Source organism: Perna viridis, chromosome 3, assembly GCF_037379345.1.
Source record: "Perna viridis isolate PV_CMFRI_1.1 ecotype Kerala chromosome 3, ASM3737934v1, whole genome shotgun sequence".
NCBI lineage: Eukaryota > Metazoa > Mollusca > Bivalvia > Mytilida > Mytilidae > Perna > Perna viridis.
In genome coordinates this window covers 8,907,856-8,929,747 of record NC_142447.1, presented here as the reverse complement: position 1 = coordinate 8,929,747, position 21,892 = coordinate 8,907,856, and the positions used below count along the sequence as shown (strand labels likewise).

The 21,892-nt window shown below is 33.5% G+C and overlaps 1 protein-coding gene across 1 annotated transcript; it reads left to right on the top strand.

Annotated features, from left to right (window-relative positions):
- Positions 1-3,634: 3,634 nt before the first annotated feature.
- Positions 3,635-4,691, top strand: LOC148620917 (uncharacterized). The gene has a single exon (XM_088573947.1). It carries the CDS (start codon positions 3,753-3,755, stop codon positions 4,611-4,613), a length of 861 nt encoding a protein of 286 aa, XP_088430073.1. The 5' UTR covers positions 3,635-3,752; the 3' UTR covers positions 4,614-4,691.
- Positions 4,692-21,892: the final 17,201 nt, after the last annotated feature.

Below are 21,892 nucleotides of genomic sequence, written 5' to 3'. Positions count from 1 at the left end.
ATAGAATTAAATTTAATACATTAAAAATACCTATAAAATGGATCTAACTATCTACATTTGAACCTAAATGGGGAATGCCAATGGGACTATTTCAATGCGGCAGTGTAAGATAATAAATATTGCAGATGCTATCAGGTTTTACAAATCTAAAGGCCCTGATGACTGCTTTATCAGTTTTGATCTTCGATCTAAATTGATTAAAATGTGTACCGTTGCTATAAATGTACTTCAATTAATACGTGGTCTTGTTATAGTTTACTAACTAGCTCTTGCATATGTCAGTTTATTTGGGGTTTTTTTGGGGGGGATCTGAAAAATACTTCTCAGACAACTTCAATCCCACAGTTGTGCTTTTATTGAAATTCACTGCCAAACACCATAATCGATGACGTCTCATTCATTAATATTGTCGCCTTTGTTTTGAAACTCCAAATTACTAGTATCATGTCGAAAACGTATCTATTCTCTAAAACGTGGAAAGGCTCTGAACGATTCAAAATACAAATATAAGACAACATTAAATGATAGCATTAAACTGTAACCTTATCGGAAAATATATGTAAGGATTGAAGCATCCAAAAGCAAAACTTGTCCAATGGAGTACTTGTCTTAAATAAAGGCATATTGCGCCTGCGTCTATTGATTCAGTGCGGAGCATTCGAAATAAGGAAAAACTGTACACCATTTCAATTATTCGTGTTTGTGTACCCATTAGATAATCTTAAAATCATACATACTGTAAATTGGAAGAAAAACATATTGTTTATAATTTTGTTCTGCAGCAGTAATACATGTGTAAGAATTTCCATGAAGTATCTTTGAATTCCTAAATTTAGGATGCAACGTGAATGAATACTTCAACTTCATTTATATTTCAATATTTACGCATTAATTTTTTTCTGATTTTGTCCCAGTGTTCTTTGTCATTGGTTAATTTTACGAGATGTGCATATTCTGTCACGCTCCTCTGAACATCTAAAAAAAAAGATCTTTCAGTGTTTCCGCTGAAAAGATGGTGTTATATAAACCTACAGTATTCCAATATTCTGGAATCATTTATAAAACTATATATCACAGATTAAGCCACATTTGTATATACGAGTCATCGGTAAACGGACATACAGTCATAGAAAATAAAAACAAAAACAAAAAACACATCACAATTTTGGTAGGAAAAAGTCATTGCTATAAAAAGTCACAATATTTGCCAGGTAAAATGTCACAGGAAACGTAACAGTATCGAACAATATTTTGGCTGTTAATAAAGGTTTTTGTGGAATATTTTAATACACGTATGATATTAATGGGAATGTCTCCATATGTATTTCATACACGTATGATATTAATGGGAATGACTCTATATGTATTCAATATACGTATGATATTAATGGGAATGTCTCTAATAGTATATGTATTTCATACACGTATGATATTAATGGGAATGTCTATAATAGTATATGTATTTTATACACGTATGATATTAATGGGAATGTCTCTAATAGTATATGTATTTAATACACGTATGATATTAATGGGAATGTCTCTAATAGTATATGTATTTAATACACGTATGATATTAATGGGAATGTCTCTATATGTATTTCACACACGTATGATATTAATGGGAATGTCTCTAATAGTATATGTATTTACTACACGTATGATATTAATGAGAATGTCTCTATATGTATTTCATGCACGTATGATATTAATGGGAATGTCTCTATATGTATTTAATACACGTACATGTATGATATTAATGGTAATTTCTCTATATGTATTTCATTTTATGGTAATTTTGTATACATCACAATAAATAAAAAATCACTCTACAGATGATGCCGGGGTAATGTTACACGTTTATTTCAGTGGCTTCCTTCTATTACGCATGTCATGAACATGCTGTATGTTGATAACTGAAATAACTAGTAAATTTGAATAGCTTTATTACCATTAAAAAACAATTACATAAAATAACGGTTTTGTTTTTTTTTAAATATGTTCATGCATATGAAGTTTTTGTAAAATTTTAGACATTATTTTTTTTTAAATCATATTAAATCTATTTTATTTAGATATATGAAATAATATAAATGAATGAATAACATAAATTTTGTAGCATTTATATTTGAGGTATTTTGTAATAAATCCACATGTATTATATATATATATATATTGTAACTTTATTTCCTTTCTTGTGATTTATCCGCGATTTTTGCCGTTACTTTTTTCCTGTGACTTCTTTTCCTACATTCGAGTCATCTTGGTCACCCTAATTCTTAAGATTGTCCGTTAAAGTGAAGAATGAACCCCCTATGAATGCTTTTCTTTTGTTTTTGCTTCAGCTCGATATAGTAAAAAGATATGCCTTTTCTTTGGCGGAAAGCGGATGGTTGTAACGTGAAGTTAGAAGTACGAAAATAAAACTGTTTTTTGCTAAGTTACGCCCATGGAGGCCAAGCAAATTATACAAAATGCATACAAAATACAAATTAACGAACAAGTAATGAATATAGAATAGAACAAGCAGATGAAAAAAAGGCAGACTATTCGGGAGGTAAGATATTCTTTCCCGATTCGTGCAGTGTAAAGTTTTGTATATTTCAATACAATATTTCGCCCCGTGCAGTTCCGGGTGTTAAAAGAATAGGCCTGCAGCAGCGCTAAGCTTGTCGTAAAAGGCGACTAAATAGTGCTCAGAAACCTAGCCGGGGGCTAGGCGCTCTGCCCACAGAGCAACTGGGATGTGTGCCCCAGGTGGTGGAATGGGGTACCCCTGGCGTGTTAAATGCTGGGGTTGTCAGGCTATAATACGGAAAACCTGATCGCAAACCATAGTGGTGCACCGTGTTGGGAAAGATGCCACGTTCCTCGCACGTTAAAGAACCCTGCTGTGGTATTCGATAGGAGTAGGAACCTTTGCGCTCCGCCACAGGAGGCTAAATTGCCCGACCTTACCCATCCCCCCTTTTTCCAGTGGCAATCAAAATTTGTCGACCCTATTATCCTTGTGACCCATCCTTTTTTTTTCATTTCATGTTCATTTTATCATCAATTTCATGTTCATTGTCTGAATATAGCTGAAATATTGCTGCTCGGACGTTAAACCCCAACAAACAAACAAAACAATACAATATTTCATTCAAACCGCCTATTTATCGTGGGCTTCATGCCTGAAGGGGCTTTCTACTATGAATTGCACTAGACATTAGTCCCCCCTGGTATGGAATCCTCGAGATATAGCCGACGTCACTACTGTCAGAAATTTGATACTGGATAAATCAAGTTTGATACGTATAGATTTATTTACTTTTTCGCCAAACTGCCATTTATGAATTTGCATATGATGGTCGTAACAGAAATATTGGATGGCCATAAACTTTACTGGCAGAAGATGATCGTTACTAACAAACAATGAGAGGAACTTCAGCATTTTTTTTAGTTGTCCAAAGGTTGCGATGGTCAATGATAGAAGAGTGCACACAAATGTACATGGTGTATATGTTTAAAATGACTTTTATTTATAAATTTCAATTAAAAGAAATGAAGTACAAAATAGAAATCACGCTATATAAATATCAGAATGTAATGTACTTGTACTGCATTTGGATCAAATTTCTATTTTCAGAAAAAAAAACGTCCGGATTACATGCATTTTAACACTTACTCTTACCGTCTGCTTTCTTTATGCATCGTTTATAATAGTCCTGTCACCAACGTATCCACCAAATGGCGAAACGGACAAAGAACAAATGAAAAGTATAGGTGTATGGGTATACGACCACAAAGGCGATTGGTGCAAGAAAAGTGATGTCTGTGCTCATTCAGCAAATGACATTATAGCAACACTTACAACTCCATACGGAAAAGTTCCTATTCACGTGCATGACCCTAAGAATGACAAGTGGGTCTCAAGAGTGATTATAAATAAAGGAAGTTTTGACCTTGATAAAATTAAAATGCTTTCAACATTTATAGAATCGGATTCACAATTAAATTTCATTGATATTGGAGCTAATATCGGAACTTACTCTTTGAGCTTTGCTAAACTTGGTCGTAACGTTTTAGCAATAGAAGCTTTGAACTTAAACATTAAAAAATTATGTAGGTCAGTAAATGATTCGTATCTTGAAAACCGCATTTTCATGGTAATGAATGCTGTTTCGTCACAACATAAAACGGTCAAACTAGCAGAACACGAGGACAATTTTGGCGGGACTTTTGTCGATGACAATGCAGACCATATTAAGTCGATAAAAGGAGGAAGTGTTTCTGGTAAACATTACCACGAAGTAACTACTATAGTTTTAGATGATCTCTTGTCCCTCCCTTTCATATCTTTATTTCAAAACGTCTTTATTAAAATGGACATTGAGGGATTTGAACACAAGGTTTTAGAGAGAGCATATCAGTTTTTCAGCAAGATATTTGTACAAGGAATATTGATAGAATGGATATTTCACAGAAATACTTCATCTGGTCAAATCATTGTTGATTTTCTTACCAGGCATTCTTTCTTACCATACGAACCCCAAACTCTCCGTCCTTTGTTGAAATCTAGTATTGACAATTGGGACGAACAACTTGAAGACGTTTTGTGGTTACGTCAATAAAAGCAAAATTAGTACTTTATTTGGGTATATACCCATGGATTGCTTGGATACGTATTCCGTCAACGAAAAAGCTAATTCAGTGACCACCTTACTGGTGCTTAACGATGAGCGTAACTGCCGGTCATGTATTTATGGGAATTAAAATATAAAATTCAGTTTTTATATAATACTTTAACGTCATATCTTGTTTCATCCCTTTGAGTGTGTGTACTATATGTTGTAAAGCACGTATATTTTACAAGTATAAGCTATCTAAAATAACTTGCTCATCGTTATCTGTTTTTGGAGTGCAGGATATGTTTTTCATCCTGACTTGATGTTGGTGTAAGTCCTATCAGCGCTTGTCCATTTAATTAGCTAAATCATATATCTAATAATTGGTGGATTTGAGGACATTCACAACTTTTATAGTTCATGGGACTCAGTTTGCATTGCAGGGCAATAAATTTGGCTTTCACTATTAAACACTCTTGCTGTCATATTCAAATTTTTGGCCACTTTTAGGCCACTTGTATTTTTTTTCAAATCTGTAACTCTCATTCTAGTTTCATTTTCCTTACCGGAATTACTGATGTAGAACGTATTGAAATCCCAAGACCGCGATCTGCATTTTATTATTGCTTACTTCCAGGATTTCAAAACGCTGTATTACATTACAATGGAAAATCGTCTATTTTACGATTTTTCTGAACATTTTTATCATGTGGAAATAGATATTTGTCATTTTTATTAATATTTTTACAGTTAAATATTTTTATATACTGATCTTAACGCTCTCAAAATAACAAATCTCTATGCATTTGGATGGTAGATTAGGACACCTTCTCGTGAAACCACGGAGTCACATGACGAGACTTACAAAATATTATGATGTAACGCAATCGTTGACACTTCCTTGAAGAAAATCGCGCCAATTAAGAAATAGAAGTTATGCATCTGGATCATTTGATGCCTTTTATTCACGAATTCTGGGAATCGATGCGTGTGTCAACTCAATAAACAATAGATGCAAGCCCGATAAAATATTTTTCTCCCATTTTTTTGTTTCAAATTTTGTACGTAAGATCTAAGTAGCTTCGGTAAAACGCCCCATCCCTCCTCGATTCACGATTCACATAATCCATACATTGTAGAATGCAAGCGAGTATGTTGTACGTGTGAAAGCAACAACAAACATCTCGATAGATTGCCCGGTAACAATAATGTGCACTTACTGTGGCAAGGACTCTTCAGTTGCAATTATACCAATTTGCTTATATAACTACATAATTCTTTATATTCACCAGCTAGTTATTAAAGTCTTTCCCTACATGGGAAAGACCTTGTTTTTCTAATGTCTTTCTTCTTCCGACATTTAAAAAATATTTTGACATGGTCCCCCTATTCATCTTACAAGTTATCATTACCAAATTTGGACCATCGATATATAGCTCATTTAGGACTTTTACAAGATGACCGTGTAAAAATTTCATCATCCGTTGTTATCTCCCTTTTATTGGCGTTTTTTTTTAAAGATGGTCCCCCTGTTAATTTTTCAGGATATCATGAACATGTAGATATCAACATGTTCTATTAGAAAATGATCCTGCTAAGGATTTCATTTTCATCTTTATGTCCATTTTAAAGATTTCTTTCAATCGTAAGTTTTTGCAAGGTCAAGTAATCCTAAGATGTATGGTGTAAGTTTCATTTCTGGAGTTTGTTATTGAATCATATTTTAATGATCATTGTGCTCTCAATGAGCCCTGGAATAGCCCAAAATGTTTTGTTATTTTGTTGCATATGTTCTGTAGATTATCATACTGGTTTTAGATTTGAGAAGCCTTGTATTAAATCTATTAAAATTTTAGTTTTTCAGAGCGGGGGTATATACTTTAAAATCCACAATAGACACACAAATGATCATTATACAGAATGAAAGACCTCCACATTTATAACAGTTTGACAAAATACCAAGGACCAATATATAAAAAAAACCAACGATACTACAACAACTCTTTTCCAATACCTATTTATGGATTTGACATTGCATCATTTTTTCAACTTCGTCGAAAACGATCATGTGATATACCATTTTCAAAAATCAGAGTTTCACCTTCGATAAGTCATACATGTTCGAAGAATAGGGTCATTAAGTGCAAAAATTGATTAAAGTTCTAAGATGGTAAGGTTGTTGCATATCAAATGAAAGGTATTAAAGCGTACGTCCAAAATATCGATGTTTTGTCCCGAAAAAAAAAATGAGTTGGATGAGATCAATGAGTGCAAAAACTCAAGTATTTTATATAGTTATAGGTTGTCGCATATCAAATTAAAGGTCATAACGTGTACATCACAAATATTAACTGAAATGAACCCAGTTGAGGTTAATAAGTACAAAATGCTAAAGAAGAAGGTAGCATGTTATGTACACTCCTTGAGACGTTCACGTTTTCCATTTTATCGTTCGTGCATCGCTTATCGTGTGTTTACACATCTTTTTGCGTTCGTTTAAACGCACAATAAACGCACGATGGAAGCGTTCGTTTATTTCTGTACTTTGATTATTTCCTTGATTTAACTTTTATTTTTTATATTTTTTTTCTATTATTGTTTTTATATTTTCATTAATTTCATTTTCTATGTTTTCTTTCGTCAATATTTGTTGTTATTATTACTATCGTGCATTTAAACGCACGCTGTGAACGTTCGTCTATCGTGCATTTAATGAGATAGACCTAGGGTAAGGGACATAACTCATGAAGTCAGTGATATGTTTGCATCATACACAATTTCACCTAAACCTCTCAAGCTTTCATTTAAAGCAGAATAAAAAGAATCCAAGTTTATTAGATGCTTACACCAGATTGATGTATAATGCTGAATACAAACGTTCCAATGATTTTTATGAGTTGTGTCCCATACCCTAGGTCTACCTCCTTAAACGCACGCTAGGAGCGTTCGTTTATCGTCCGTTTAAACACACGACAGGAGCGTTCGTTTAAACGCACGATAGAAGCGTTCGTTTATCGTGCATTTGGTGAGCGTTTAGCATTCATTTAGGTATCGTGCGTGCGGGAAAACTAAACGTCTCAAGGAGTGTATCAAACCAAATGTCTTTACGTGTATATTACAAAGAGATAGTTTTCAAGGGAAAGACCTTCCAATTGTTTAACAAACAATTGACATACTAGTTGGTATAGAACAGTTTTGATAAGGTAATTCGTTTTTTTTTGTGATTGCGCAACTGTTATTTATGATTTTAGCTGTAGTTTTTGTGCCAAATATTAGAATGAAATGCAAACATGTTTTTGATTATTTTTATGGTGAATTCATGAAGTACATGTATTTATTTAAAGCTCGACTCGATTTGTTTAACAGTTTCTGTAGATTGTAGATTCGGCGTTCTAATAAATGCAAAGAAATTTTAATATTCATGGCTCTGATTAGGTTTAATGTAGAAGACAAATATATACTTTATTTTTTGCTTTAATTGCTCAGTGGCGGATCCAGAGGGGGCAGGGGGTTGGAAGCCCCTTTTAATTGGAAAATTTGTTATTTTTATGTGTAAAGTGGCAAATAATGTCCTAGCACTACCCTTTTCTGGGGAAGCTCGGCTGACACCCCCTTTCAAAGTGTTTGGATCCGGCCATGCAATGTACACATTTTGTGTTGAAAGTATTGTGTTAATGTCTATGATAACAGGAAGTTTTTCACCCCTTTTTTATGAGGAACCCCAGCTGGCACTCCTCGCTTTCAAAGTGTCTGTATCAACTGTGAGATGGGTCCTGGAGATTTGAAAGTGTTCTAGTGTTTGTAAATTACAGGTATTTTTGCAAACGATTTTGATAAAAATATATATTTACACGTTCTAAGTGTTTTCAAATTGTTCTTACATTTTATACACATTGTACTTTTAAATACATATATGAAAATGTATATCCTATACAGTTCATGTGTTTGATTTGATCCCAGGAATTTAACTTCTGTACATAACATGCAATCTGTACATGTGTGTTAATAACAACATATACGTGTAAATAAATAAAATAAAATGGTAAACATATAAATACATGTAGAAAAAAATATAGTATTTGAAATAGAAAATAAACATTCGTATTATTTAATAAGTATGATTTCAACGCACAGACACAAACAATCTCTGTTTCAAAGGTAAGGATGACAAGTGGTCATGTGGCGTATCCATCACATTCAGTAGTTGATATTTAAATATCAAAAGGGGGTACCCAGTGAAATAAAGTATTTACATGTAGCCAAAAAAACTTTTTGAGCATAAAGAGTTTCCGCTTGTGACATTCCTGTCGGTTATTTTCCTAAATATCATGTTAAAAATGGTTTGATTAAATTGCCTCAAATTTGTAAACATTATCATTGTGGCTGATTTAAACGAAAGCTAGTTGTTTGCTACTAAGGGGGTTTTTAACGTCTTTGACTACTCTGTCGGGTCTCGCATGGGCGGCAAGCTAGTCGTTTGGTAAGTGCAAGCACTTTTTAAAGCTTTATATTATGCAATACATTTTTGTCAGTCCATGCATGTATTGATTATATAATCCTCGTAATGTCCGTAAGACACAGGTAAGCACAGAAACTATGACATTACATGCACATAATGGGCACTTGTTCATGTTCCTAAACCGCAAACTGCTGTAAATTTTGTAAGTTCTTTCAAGAGTAATCAAGGGGACCAAGGTTTTAGCGGTAATAAAAAAATGTAATCCAGGCACAAAGACCAGACATTGAAAACAGACATATACAACAAAGTACATAAAGTAACTAAAATCATACATACAAAGTAACAAAAGCAAATGAGCAACTCGGACTCCACTAAAAACTGGGAGCATGGACCAGGTACACCGATAGGGTAAGCGTCCTCTGCTTTTCTAGAAACATGAGTTGCTCATAAAAAGTCAAGTCCCGGGTAGACATACGAGGAAAGGAAAACTATGACCCGTTGAATAAATCAGTTTTCATGGTGCTGATGGATACACCATAACGATCCACGAGTTCATGATGATGACCATAAAACTTCTGTAGTGATGACTTCAATCTTGTAGCAACATAACCGTGTTCCAGAAGCCTATTTGTTAGAGTTCTAGTCTGCGTAGTTTCGATAAGCTTTGGCATAACGTATGAGTTGTGATATGAAAACTCCATACGCATGTGCTGTAGGGATGTTACCATAGATGAAAGGAAAGTTGACAATTCTGAATGAAAAGTCATCACGTTTGTCGTAAAGTTTGGTCAATAGTTTTCCTTTACCATCGATTTCTAAGTGTAGGTCAAGATATGAGGCTGACTTCACAGGGTCTGTAGTATCCTTTATCTCAAGTTTTTTGGGGTAGATGCGATGTATCAAATCCCCAAAGTTAGGATTGTTTAAAGATAATACGTCATGTATATAGCGGAAACTGAGATTAAAGGATCTAGCCAAACGATATTCTTTCTTCCGGATCAGATCAGTTATAAAGTCAGCCTCATAAGAGTGAAGGAATAGGTCAGCAAGTAAAGGAACACAATACGTCCGCATTGGAGTGCCGACAGTTTGTTGAAAAACGCGTCCACCACGCTGGACATATATGTTGTCGATTAAAAATTCCAGCATTTTGTAAACATCTTCCTCAGTATATTTGGAAGATAATTTGGAATTATTTCTTACAAAGTCTGAGGAATCTCTACTGAAAACTATATATTTGTATCTAGGTGTACCATTCTTTTTTTTTTGGAAAAAAAAACAACGATGTATAATGTTTTTAAGGCGGGATTTTAACTGAGTATGGGAAATAAATCATAGGTTTTAATGCTTTTATATGCAGATAATATACTTGAAATGATTGTCTCCAAAAGATCTTTCGAATTTTTCAGGATCCATATTGAATTAATACCACTACGGGAGTAACAAGAGCTGTAGTAGGAATGCAGACCCTCTTTGACAGCTGTGGGTATAGAAGTTAAAAGTTTTGAAAGAGGTTTGGTGGTACATTTTGCAGATCCAGCTATGAAACGTTGTCTGTATGGATTCTTGTGGAGTTTAGGAATCCAGTATATAGTCGGTAAATCACAATCATCGTCCTTGGTAGAGAGACCAAAAGAGGATAGCACAGATTTCTGGTTTTCCACAATATCTTCTTTGGAGAGTATGGTAGCAGTACAGGTCTTATCACTGCTATTATTTTCTACGTCTACCTCTGATAATAAACATTGGATGTAAAACGTTTTGCAAACAAAACAATGTTGTTTTGGGCTTTGTCTGCTGGTGTGACAACATATTTGTCATGTGTAGTAGACAATGTTTTCGCAACATCGGGGTCTTGAAAACTTACGTAGCCTTGGAAGTCATTGCCCTACTTAAAACTTTCATTCGTTTCAAAATTAAAGACCTCACGGCCTTTAATCACTCTAACAGAGAATCAATGTCTTCTTGTTCTCGTTTTATCCATTTTATGCATAGTCCTCCACGGCATTCATAAGAACTTGTTATAATTCCAATTTATTGAGCGTGGTTCAAGGTACTTGGGACATTTAGAAAGGATATTATGCAGAGATTCGTTTTTGATGATGGACAAATCTCCCGTAACAACGTGACCGGAAGGATCATATTTGAATGGAGAGTTTTTGCACGAACAGTCTGGTGGTTTAGCCTTGAATTCCTCAATCTCAAGGTTCTGCAATAGCCTTTTATAATTGAAAATTTTGGATGCAATGGGTGAAGTATAGGAATATGAAATAATTGGTATGAATTTGTCTTTGAAATATGGGGAATTGGCCAAATTAATTGCATCTATACCTTTGTTGACAAACGGTAGTGGAAGAAATGATCGTTTTTCTTCATCTTTTCACACAAACTGTTTTTTCTGTGGAAACCAATATCCAAAATGATGACAAGTCTGTATAAGGAATAGGTAGGGTCAGAAACAGGAGTGTCAAGACCTGTTTTGTAAAGGGAGTGTAGTAAAGTGAGAGGTATAGAATAAAGTTTCGTTCTAATGTGATGAAATCCAAGAAGTTTTTGTATAAAAGGGAGGAGACCATCTATGGAGACATCGTGTAACTTAGGTGACGTATAGTGGCGGTGGCCGTGACTCCTTTCCCGTCTTGGATTTAAAAAAAAAAAATTCATCACATTTTTGCTATTGTGATATTGGCTTGATAGGTGTCCTATACTTTTGTGATGTTGTCATTGCATCCTTGATGTATTGCAGTACCTAGTCTGCGTATCCAGTACTCCTCTCTTTCCCTACGATAGTTTTTACTTAGAACGGGACTGTTCGTAGGATGTAATTTTTTTCTATAAAATACGAACTTTCATAGAGAGGATTGAATGATCTTGTTGATTAAAATGTTGATAAACTGTCGGGAATTTGATAGTATTTATTCCCGAACGATGAACGTGTGATTGGGTACTTTTTGTACTGGAATAGTTCGTCTGCATACTGAACGTGTGATTGGGTACTTTTTGTACTGGAATAGATGGTCTGCTGATTGAAGGTGTGATTGGGTACTTTTTGTTGGAATGGTCGGGCACTATCCATACCAGATGTGAGTGTGCTAAGATTCCCATCTGGGGAAACCACAGTCTTACAAGACAACAGTGTGTCCGACCTTTTTATACTGGGCGACGTCCAAGCCAGTTTTTCTTTCATTCCTCTTGTTTTAAAAAAACATAAACTTAGGTAACCCCGGTGATAAGCAATAATGAATGTTAATAGCTAAAAAGGCAATATTGACCTAATACTCATTTGGTAATATGGAACGATTTGAGGTTACAATACGTTTGGTGTTTCTGAACTTAATTCTAAAATCTTCAGTGTTCATTTATAGAAGTATAGAAAAATAATCAAGGGGGCAAAGATCCTAAATGCAATCAAAGGATAGAGACTATACAGGAACAACAGACACACATAGCAACGAATATAATGTAACCAAAATAAAACATGCAAAAAAAAAAACAAAACAAAACAAACAAAAACAAAAGTAATTGAGCAAGCCTCATTTCACATGAACAATAAAGAATTGACTTGTCGGAACAGGAAGTCGATAATTTGCAGAATGTATGCAAATATTTTATTGATATCTAGGTACTTTGCAAAAGGAGGATCGGTTTATAGATGCGATAAGTAATTGATATAGGGAAATGAAAAAAGAACATTAGAAAACCATGTCTATTTAAATTGGTCATGTAATGTCGTTTTTACTGTTATTTTAAGCCATTGTTCTGAAAGAAAGTTTTGCTGCACCCAAATAAGTGTTCTCCAGCATTCATTTTATGCATTTTAAATAAATCTCATCCATTTTAATACTTCATTGCTTTCTTCATTCTAAGATATATAACATTGAATTACACAGTATGCAGGAGATTTTAATGTCTTTTCCATGCAACATGCTTGCCCAGTATGAGAACAGTCTTTGATGTCCATGTTCAGAGGAAATATAAACGTCTCAGAATGTGACGACTCAATATACATATTTTTTGTGTAAACGTTCCTGTCCTCGAAAGCGATACACCTAAATGATTGAACTTCTTTACCACTTCAATTACCAAACCATCATAAATACCTTTGGAAAATACTTTCGTTTTCTGTGTGTTCATTTTAATGCAATTCTTTGCAAAAATGTTTAGCTCATTTTTGCAGATCACTTGCTAATTCTGCTAAAATAACTGTCATCAGCATATAATATGACAAATAGATTCCTTAAAACATCTAACCATTTTTTTTCAATTCCAAACTTAGATTCGAGTAAGGAATATTAGTATGAAAATAAATGAAGAATGACATCTTCAAAAGTACTTTGACTATAACCATTAGGTTCATTAAAACTCATTAAATTCACTTATAAATTCACATAAAAAAACAGAAAGACAAAATATTAACTTTGTTTATACTTTAACAGCATATTTAATTGGTATGAGGAAAATACAGGTGAATCGGGTTTTTAAATATTTTTGAATTTGTGTTCAACGGGGAAAAATTATAAGTGTTTTGCCTTAATCATTGTAACAAAAACATCTCATTAATAAAGTTTGTTCTATCAGTATTTAAAAATGAAACTCATTAGTGCCCTTTTAACCTAAAACGTAATAACAAAATGAACTCAAGACAAAATGGTGACGCACCATTTGTATTTGCAGAAACATCGTTACTTATATTAACTGCTGCGGTCTTTGATTTTCTACGTACTTTATTCATCACAGGGAATTATTGCACCACTAATGTGAATTATACAGTGTATATTGTATTTCATAACAGACTTGATATACATGTATGCAACTCGGTGGGTATTTCTGGTAAAGCATAAATCGCTTTTAATATCCTTCAACTGATCCAATGTAACAGTTCATGCTTTTTTTTATTAGAATTTGAGTTAACGTTATTATTTTTCTTCTTTTTTCGTTTTTAATGCTGTGCATTGTTTTTGTACGACTTTCTCTATAGTAATGACTTGCCTAGGTTACCGCTGAGATTTTAGCAAATACAAACTAAACATGTATGCAAAATTTTCGATGATTTCATATCCTAGCTTATAATTGTATGGTAATATTCATACTAAAAAGCTAACAAAATATTTTTTTTTCCTTTTCTGCGGAAGCGGATTCAGAAGAGGGTATGAGCAGGCCGCCTTTGTTTGAAAGATACATGTATATATATAGCAGATAAAGTTGGGACAGGGAGAATCATTGTGAGTAACGAATTTTATTACATGTATGTATGTTGATACAAAATTTTCTGATTTTCTCTTTCTTCTTTCTCTGCACTTGAAAGTAGACACGGAGAATAGTAACGTTTTTTTTTTCGTAATTTGTTTAATTATTCAGAAAAGATACACAACACGTTATCGTTGGCGACATGATCGAAAATATTTCATGTGCACTTTGTAGGAAAACAGTCTGGTGTAATGAATAGGAAAATATACATAACTCTAGTTGAATTGAAACAAATTTCCCCTCACAATTTCGTTTCGTTTTTTTTTTTTTTTTTTTTTAGATTTCGTATGATGATTTTGTTTTTATTTTGTTGTTTTTCGTTTTTTAGTTTCCTAGTACTAAATCGAACATTCCGGAACTGACTGCAGGTGTGCTCGGGAACTCTTTCCGATTTACATATGTGTTTCACACATCCGGTTTCCCTCGACACATCAGGGGATATCATAGGGAAAGGGGAAGGAAACAGAGAAATATGCCGCAAGAAAATGGCGATTATTTCCTCTCGGAAAAGCTTTGGGTTCTTTAAAAATGCCCGATAAATATATAAAGTAACGCTGTGTTCTCGCTAACGAGATGTTCATTTCATTGGCTGTAAACTTAGCCGAACCATAACGAATATTGTAATTAGCCACGTGCATAACAGCTTTTTTTTTAAGGTTAAACCTCTAGATTCGGCATCCTTTATATAATAATTTACAAATAATATTCAAACCGTAGACATTTAATTGAAAATTTAAACAACCAAATACATATATCCAGGGGGTCATTTTTTTCTGTAAGTGGAAAAGAGGGTTCAGTTGTTTTATAACTTCAAAGAGGGGGGTCATTTTTTTGCACATGGATTTCAAGGGGGATCCAAATTTTTAGTTAAGCAGAGCATTACACCAGTCAAATTAAAACATATTTTACCACCATTAAACATTTTATTTCATTGTCACATGCATGATCTCTGGTAAAATCAAGTTCACATATCAACATAACCATCAGGACCTAAAACATTTACAGTTATTAAATCAAATTGGTCCGACTTATCTGCTGACGATTCAATTTCCTTACCAATATCTTGATCTTAAGAGCTGTGTCTGATTCTGCTTGATTTTGATAAGACTTTTCCAAAGTATCAAGTTTTGGAATTGAAGACTTGAATTTTTTATTGGAAGAATTCTTTAACATCTCAACTGCTTTTGCTTCAAAGAGTAGTGAAGGGAACTACGGTTATAACGGTAATAAGAAGAATGTTATCATGGAAAACAGACGTACAAAGAACATGAAATTTTGTTAAAATCAAATATACAAATTAACAAAAGCAAATGAGCAACTATGACTCCACTATAAACTTGGAGCATGGACCAGGTGCGCTAGTAGGGTAAGCGTCCTCTGCTTTTCTAGATACACCCACCGAGTTGCTCATAAAAAGACAAGTCCGGGGTAGACGAAAGAGGAAAAGAAAACCATGACACGTTGAACAATTCAGTTTTCATGGCGCAGATGGATACACCATAGCGATCCACGATTTCAGGATGACGACCATATCATAAAACTTCTATAGGTCTAGAGGGATGACTGCAATCTTGTAGCAAAACAACCCTGTTCCAAAAGTTTATTTGTTAGAATTCTAGCGCGATACAAAAACTCTGCGTAGTTTCGACAAGCTCTGGCATAATGTAGTAGTTGTTACATGTATATGAAAACTCCATACGCATGTTTAATAGAGGGGGTATCACATTTAAAAAAAATGTTTTTTAAGGGGGATAAGAAAATATCATGGGGGGTCAAGAAAATTTTATATGATTTCAAAATGACCAGTCCCCCCTCCCAGGTAAATAATGATACATTCCTATATCCATTTGAATTGTAAGGGGAAAAAGGGGCTATATAGTCAAATTTTGTGTCCCGGATCTTTTTATGTAATATTCAAACCAGAACCTTTTTTTCGCGTATTGCATCTTTGTATTTATATAAAATCATATATCATTGTCCTGCCTTTCTATTTCAAATGTGATCCTAGCCCCGACCCCACTCATAAAAATCAACATGGTTACTCGGAGGCGTATTCTGGTGGGGGAGTGCGCCCCCTAAAATTTGCAAAGCATGGGTTGTCATGGGTAGATTTAGGCGGTTTCAAGTTGATCTCGCTAATTTTACCACAAAAGATATCAACATTGCACCCACTCTATAATGTTTCAAAAATTTAACCTCAAAATTTGTGTCACATCGCTCCGCTCGGCAGAATTTTTACTGTGCGCCCCTATCTAAAATCCTGGATCCGTCCCTGTTACTCCTACAATGTAAAAGGTTGGAATTCCGTTCCTCTATACCCTAGGATGGCACCAAGTCAGAAAATAGCTTGCCAGACAACCTTTAGCATTGCTGGAGTATAATGTGGTTTGCTACCTAAGCATTGTATTGTTTTTTTTTTTTATACATTTCTTTATTGCTTTTATGGAGAATATTAAAATAGTTTCAAAACAGGCAACTTGTTTCATGCTAGACGATTAAAGCAAAATATGATGAAAGCTATTTACAGATTAGTGAACAGGGACGGCTCCAGACACTTTGAAAAGGAGGGGTGCAAGCCAAAGTGATGGTGATGCTAACACATTATTTTCCATGTTTTGTCAATTTTACACATGAAAATGACTAATTTTCTGGTAAAAAGGAGGTGTGCCAACCCCCTCTGATCAATGAACAGGTATTACCAGCACAGTTGACTAATAATTATCATTCGATAATATGTCCTATTAAACAGGTGCATCATGAGCTTATGGTATGATTATCTCTCTTAACTTGTGAACAAAAAAAAAATCACAATTTACCTTGTACATTTGAATAAGAAATATGATTTTGAAAATATTTATTTTCAAACTTCAGCTTCATATCAGCTTTCATTATAGTGCAAGCAGAGATTTGAGCAGCATTGAAGATCATCTAAATTATACATGTATGAATTCTTTTCGGTCATATATATGCCATGGATGACCTGGAAGTATAAAAATCAGTAATAAATATACATAATACTCATATTCAAAGTTATTGTGATTCATGAATCCTGTATTGAAGTAGACCTCTATTTAAGTAAACCCTACATAATATAGATCATTGGATGTTTTTTTTTCTTCAAACAAAACATCCCATTATGCTAAAATATTATGTCTATGTTACAATCTTCATTTAAGTGTCATGGGAACTGTAGTGCTACATTATAAGCGATAAACACATATGGGATCTATCTACATTACATATGTAGAAATAATACAAATACATTTCTAAAATAAATTGACTAATGAGAGTTTTTAGTGAACAATCAAAAGACTTTGAAATTGGGGGTCAAAGCTAATAATTTCCTCATTTTTGCAGAAATTTTCCACATTACTTCCAACATTTCCCAACAAAAGAGGTGGGTCCTACTTTTGGAACATCCCAAATCAATATTAATTTTTTTTTCAAAAAAAAAAGGCATAAAAATATTGTATACTGAACCTCAAATACCTACGCAATCGATTATCATACTTCATTTGAACAGAGCTTCCTGTTATGATTTGTCTGGTAACTTGTATCATTGGTAGGTGAACATGACGGCTGCATCCAAAATTTTCTGGAAAATATCAAAACATATTTCCTTTTAATATGGAAAGAGATACTGAAAATCAACATTGATAGACTTATATCATACTGTGATGACTATGGTATAATTGTACATGTTCATGACAGCATACTGTGCAAAAGAAATCTGATGACTGATAAAACTAGTTCATTATCCTTAGTTGCTGATACACAATGTAAGTTAACAGCTTGTATTTATGGATCTATGACACATTAAGGTGAATACAAATAAACCTAAAAATCGTAGTTTGAGATAATTCCAAACCTTCTACAAAAAACACCAAACTGTTTAAAATTTTCTCCATTGTGTTTTTTTATCAGCAGCTTGCTTATGAACTTCGGCATATTTGTCGCTAAATTAATTTTTTATTTGAGTATTTTTTTTCATTTCGAACATGGCAGTTTGTTTTTATTTCAATTGTTTGCTATATTTTCTTGTTTTTATATTTTTATATATCAAAAAATTGATTAGCAAAACGAACGAACATTAATGATATGCATTTATTATTGTTTACAGTGCCACCATGATGAAAATACAAATATTTTATTTAGCTCGAACACAGTTACAATAATGAAGAATTATGATAAATTACTTAAGTGTTTAACATATACCATGTATTTGTTAATTATAATTTGTCCAAATCATGTGCTGTAGTCTAAGTAAATGAGTGCAGTTCAAATTACAGGAGATATGGTACACAAGAAACTTTCTTAAGCCTTACATGTATACATGTTCCATAGTCCATACAAACATTTTTATAAAGACATGAAGAGTTGTCGTTGAGTCAATGACTGTTGATTTTCATTAAATGAAACAGTCTATGATACAAACCCGTTGAACATGATGAGGGTTACACATACAAAACCTTACAAGAATCTATTATTTGTGTATACAGTACCCCATATTTCATTTTTGAGAACAAAAATAAATTCATGTACAAGGTCAAGGAAACTCCAGTGAAACAAGTATTGCTGAACAGTTGACCAAGAGCAATCAAAAGCAATATTTAATGTTCCAATGTATTGTACATGTAAGTCATATGAGAACATTTCATACATAACTTGAAGTAAACTACATGAATTACATGTATATGGTTTGGAAATTAATCTAAACATTAACATATACAATTGTATGACCTTGTAAATGACACAATTTTCAATTTTTTTAAGAAGTTTATCGTGCTATTTTTTTTTTACTTTTTTAATAGATCCATAAATACAAGTTGTTGACTTACATTGTATATCAGTAACTAAGGATAAGGAACTAGTTTTATCAGTCATCAGATTTCTTTTGCACAGTATGCTGTCATGAACATGTACAATTATACCATAGTCATCACAGTATGATACAAGTCTATCCATGTTGATTTTCAGTATCTCTTTCCATATTAAAAGGAAATATGTTTTGATATTTTCCAGAAAATTTTGGATGCAGCCGTCATGTTCTCCTACCAATGATACAAGTTACCAGACAAGTCATACATAACAGGAAGCTCTGTTCAAATGCAGTATGATAATAGATTGTGTAGGTTTTTGAGGTTCTGTATACAATATTTTTATGCCTTTTTTTTTGAAAAAAAATTAATATTGATTTGGGGTGTTCCAAAGGTAGGAACCACCTCTTTTGTTGGGAAATGTTGGAAGTAATGTGGAATTTTTTTGCAAAAATGAGGAAATTAATAGCTTGGACCCTCACTTTCAAAGTCTTTTGATTCTTCACTCGAAACTCCCATTAGTCAATTCATTTTAGAAATGTATTTTATTATTTCTACATATGTAATGTAGATAGATCCCATATGTGTTTATTGCTTATAATGTAGCACTACAGTTCCCATGACACTTAAATGAAGGTTGTAACATAATATTTTAGCATAATGGGATGTTTTGTTTGAAGAAAAAAAAACATCCAATGAGCCATATAATGTAGGGTTTACTTAAATAGAGGTCTACTTCAATACAGGATTCATGAATCACAATAACTTTGAATATGAGTATTATGTATATTTAATCCTGATGTTTATACTTCCAGGTCATCCATGGCATATATATGACTGAAAAGAATTCATACATGTATAATTTAGATGATCTTCAGTGCTGTTCAAATCTCTGCTTGCACTGTAATGAAAGCTGATATGAAGCTGAAGTTTGAAAATAAATATTTTCAAAATCATATTTCTTATGCAAATGTACAAGGTTTAAATGTGTCGTGCTTCAAAAGTAAAAGTCACTTTCATACAATAACAGCCATGTATACTTCTTGACAGTACCGTCCTGGAATACAACCTAGAATCCCTTGCACTGCAAGCTGTCACTCTATCAACTGAGCTAAAATAATACTTCTTTGTTTTCTGTAGATTAGGTTGATTATGGTCTTTTGTAAATAGTTTTACTTTATTTGTTTTTGGGCCTTTTTATAGATTGCTTAATGGTATGTGGTTTGCCAATTATTGATATCCATGTGGTGATTTCACTTGTAGAAGCGTAATCGTTACTTGCTTTGTTTTTTGAATTGGCATCATTGGCAAACATAAATGGTACATGTATTTAAGTTTTCTACTTATGACTAGTGAGTGCTAAATCTTTCACTACTTCTCGAACAAGTTATTTTTTGTAACAACTATTTGGCTAAGCAACTGTTGATTCTGTGAGGTAGCACTATGAAACCGCCTCAAAATGTCATAATAGTAGAGTAGTATAAAGCAGGATCATTTCATACAGTAAAACATTCTTGTCCTGAAATGCAAGAAATAATTGCAATATGCATTGAAACCACAACCAATCAATGAAAAAAAACAAGTTCCATGGGTAAATAGAATAAAATATAAACATTCACAGACATTAAACATTTTGAAAAAGAAGGATTTATTGTTGAATTTTGAGCTAATAATCATGCCATGTACTTGCACCTATAATTTACATTGAATTGATCTGAATTCATGGTTTCCTTGTATAAACTCTACAAGACTGGTAAATTGTGATTTTTGTTTTGTTCACAAGTTAAGAGAGATGTTGAGGTGGGGATAATCATATCATAAGCTCATGATGCACCTGTTTAATATGACATCTTATCGAATGATAATTATTAGTCAACTGTGCTGGTAATACCTGTTCATTGATCAGAGGGGGTTGGCACACCTCCTTTTTACCAGAAAATTAGTCATTTTCATGTGCAAAATTGACAAAACATGGAAAATAATGTGTTAGCATCACCATCACTTTGGCTTGCACCCCTCCTTTTCAAAGTGTCTGGAGCCATCCCTGTTCACTGACCTGTAAATAGCTTTCATCATATTTTGCTTTAACCGTCTAGCATGAAACAAGTTGCCTGTTTTGAAACTATTTTAATATTCTCCATAAAAACAAAAAAGAAATATATATAAAAAAAAACAATGCAATGCTTATGTAGCAAACCATGTTGTACTCCAGCAATGCTAAAAGTTGTCTGGCAAGCTATTTTCTGATTTGGTGCCATCCTGGGGTATAGAGGAACGGAAATTTTGGGGGGCGCACTCCCCCACCAGAATACGCCTCCGAGTAACCATGTTGATTTTTATGAGTGGGGTCGGGGTTAGGATCACATTTTTAATAGAAAGGCAGGACAATGATATATGATTTTATATAAATACAAAGATGCAATACGCGAAAAAAAAGTTCTGGTTTGAATATTACATAAAAAGATCCGGGACACAAAATTTGACTATATAGCCCCTTTTTCCCCTTACAATTCAAATGGATATAGGAATGTATCATTATTTACCTGGGAGGGGGGACTGGTCATTTTGAAATCATATAAAATTTTCTTGACCCCCCCCCATGATATTTTCTTATCCCCCTTAAAAACATTTTTTTTAAATGCGATACCCCCTCTATTAAACATACGTATGGAATTTTCATATACATGTAACAACTCTTATATTATGCCAGAGCTTGCCGGAACTACGCAGAGTTTTTGTATCGCGCTAGAATTCTAACAAAT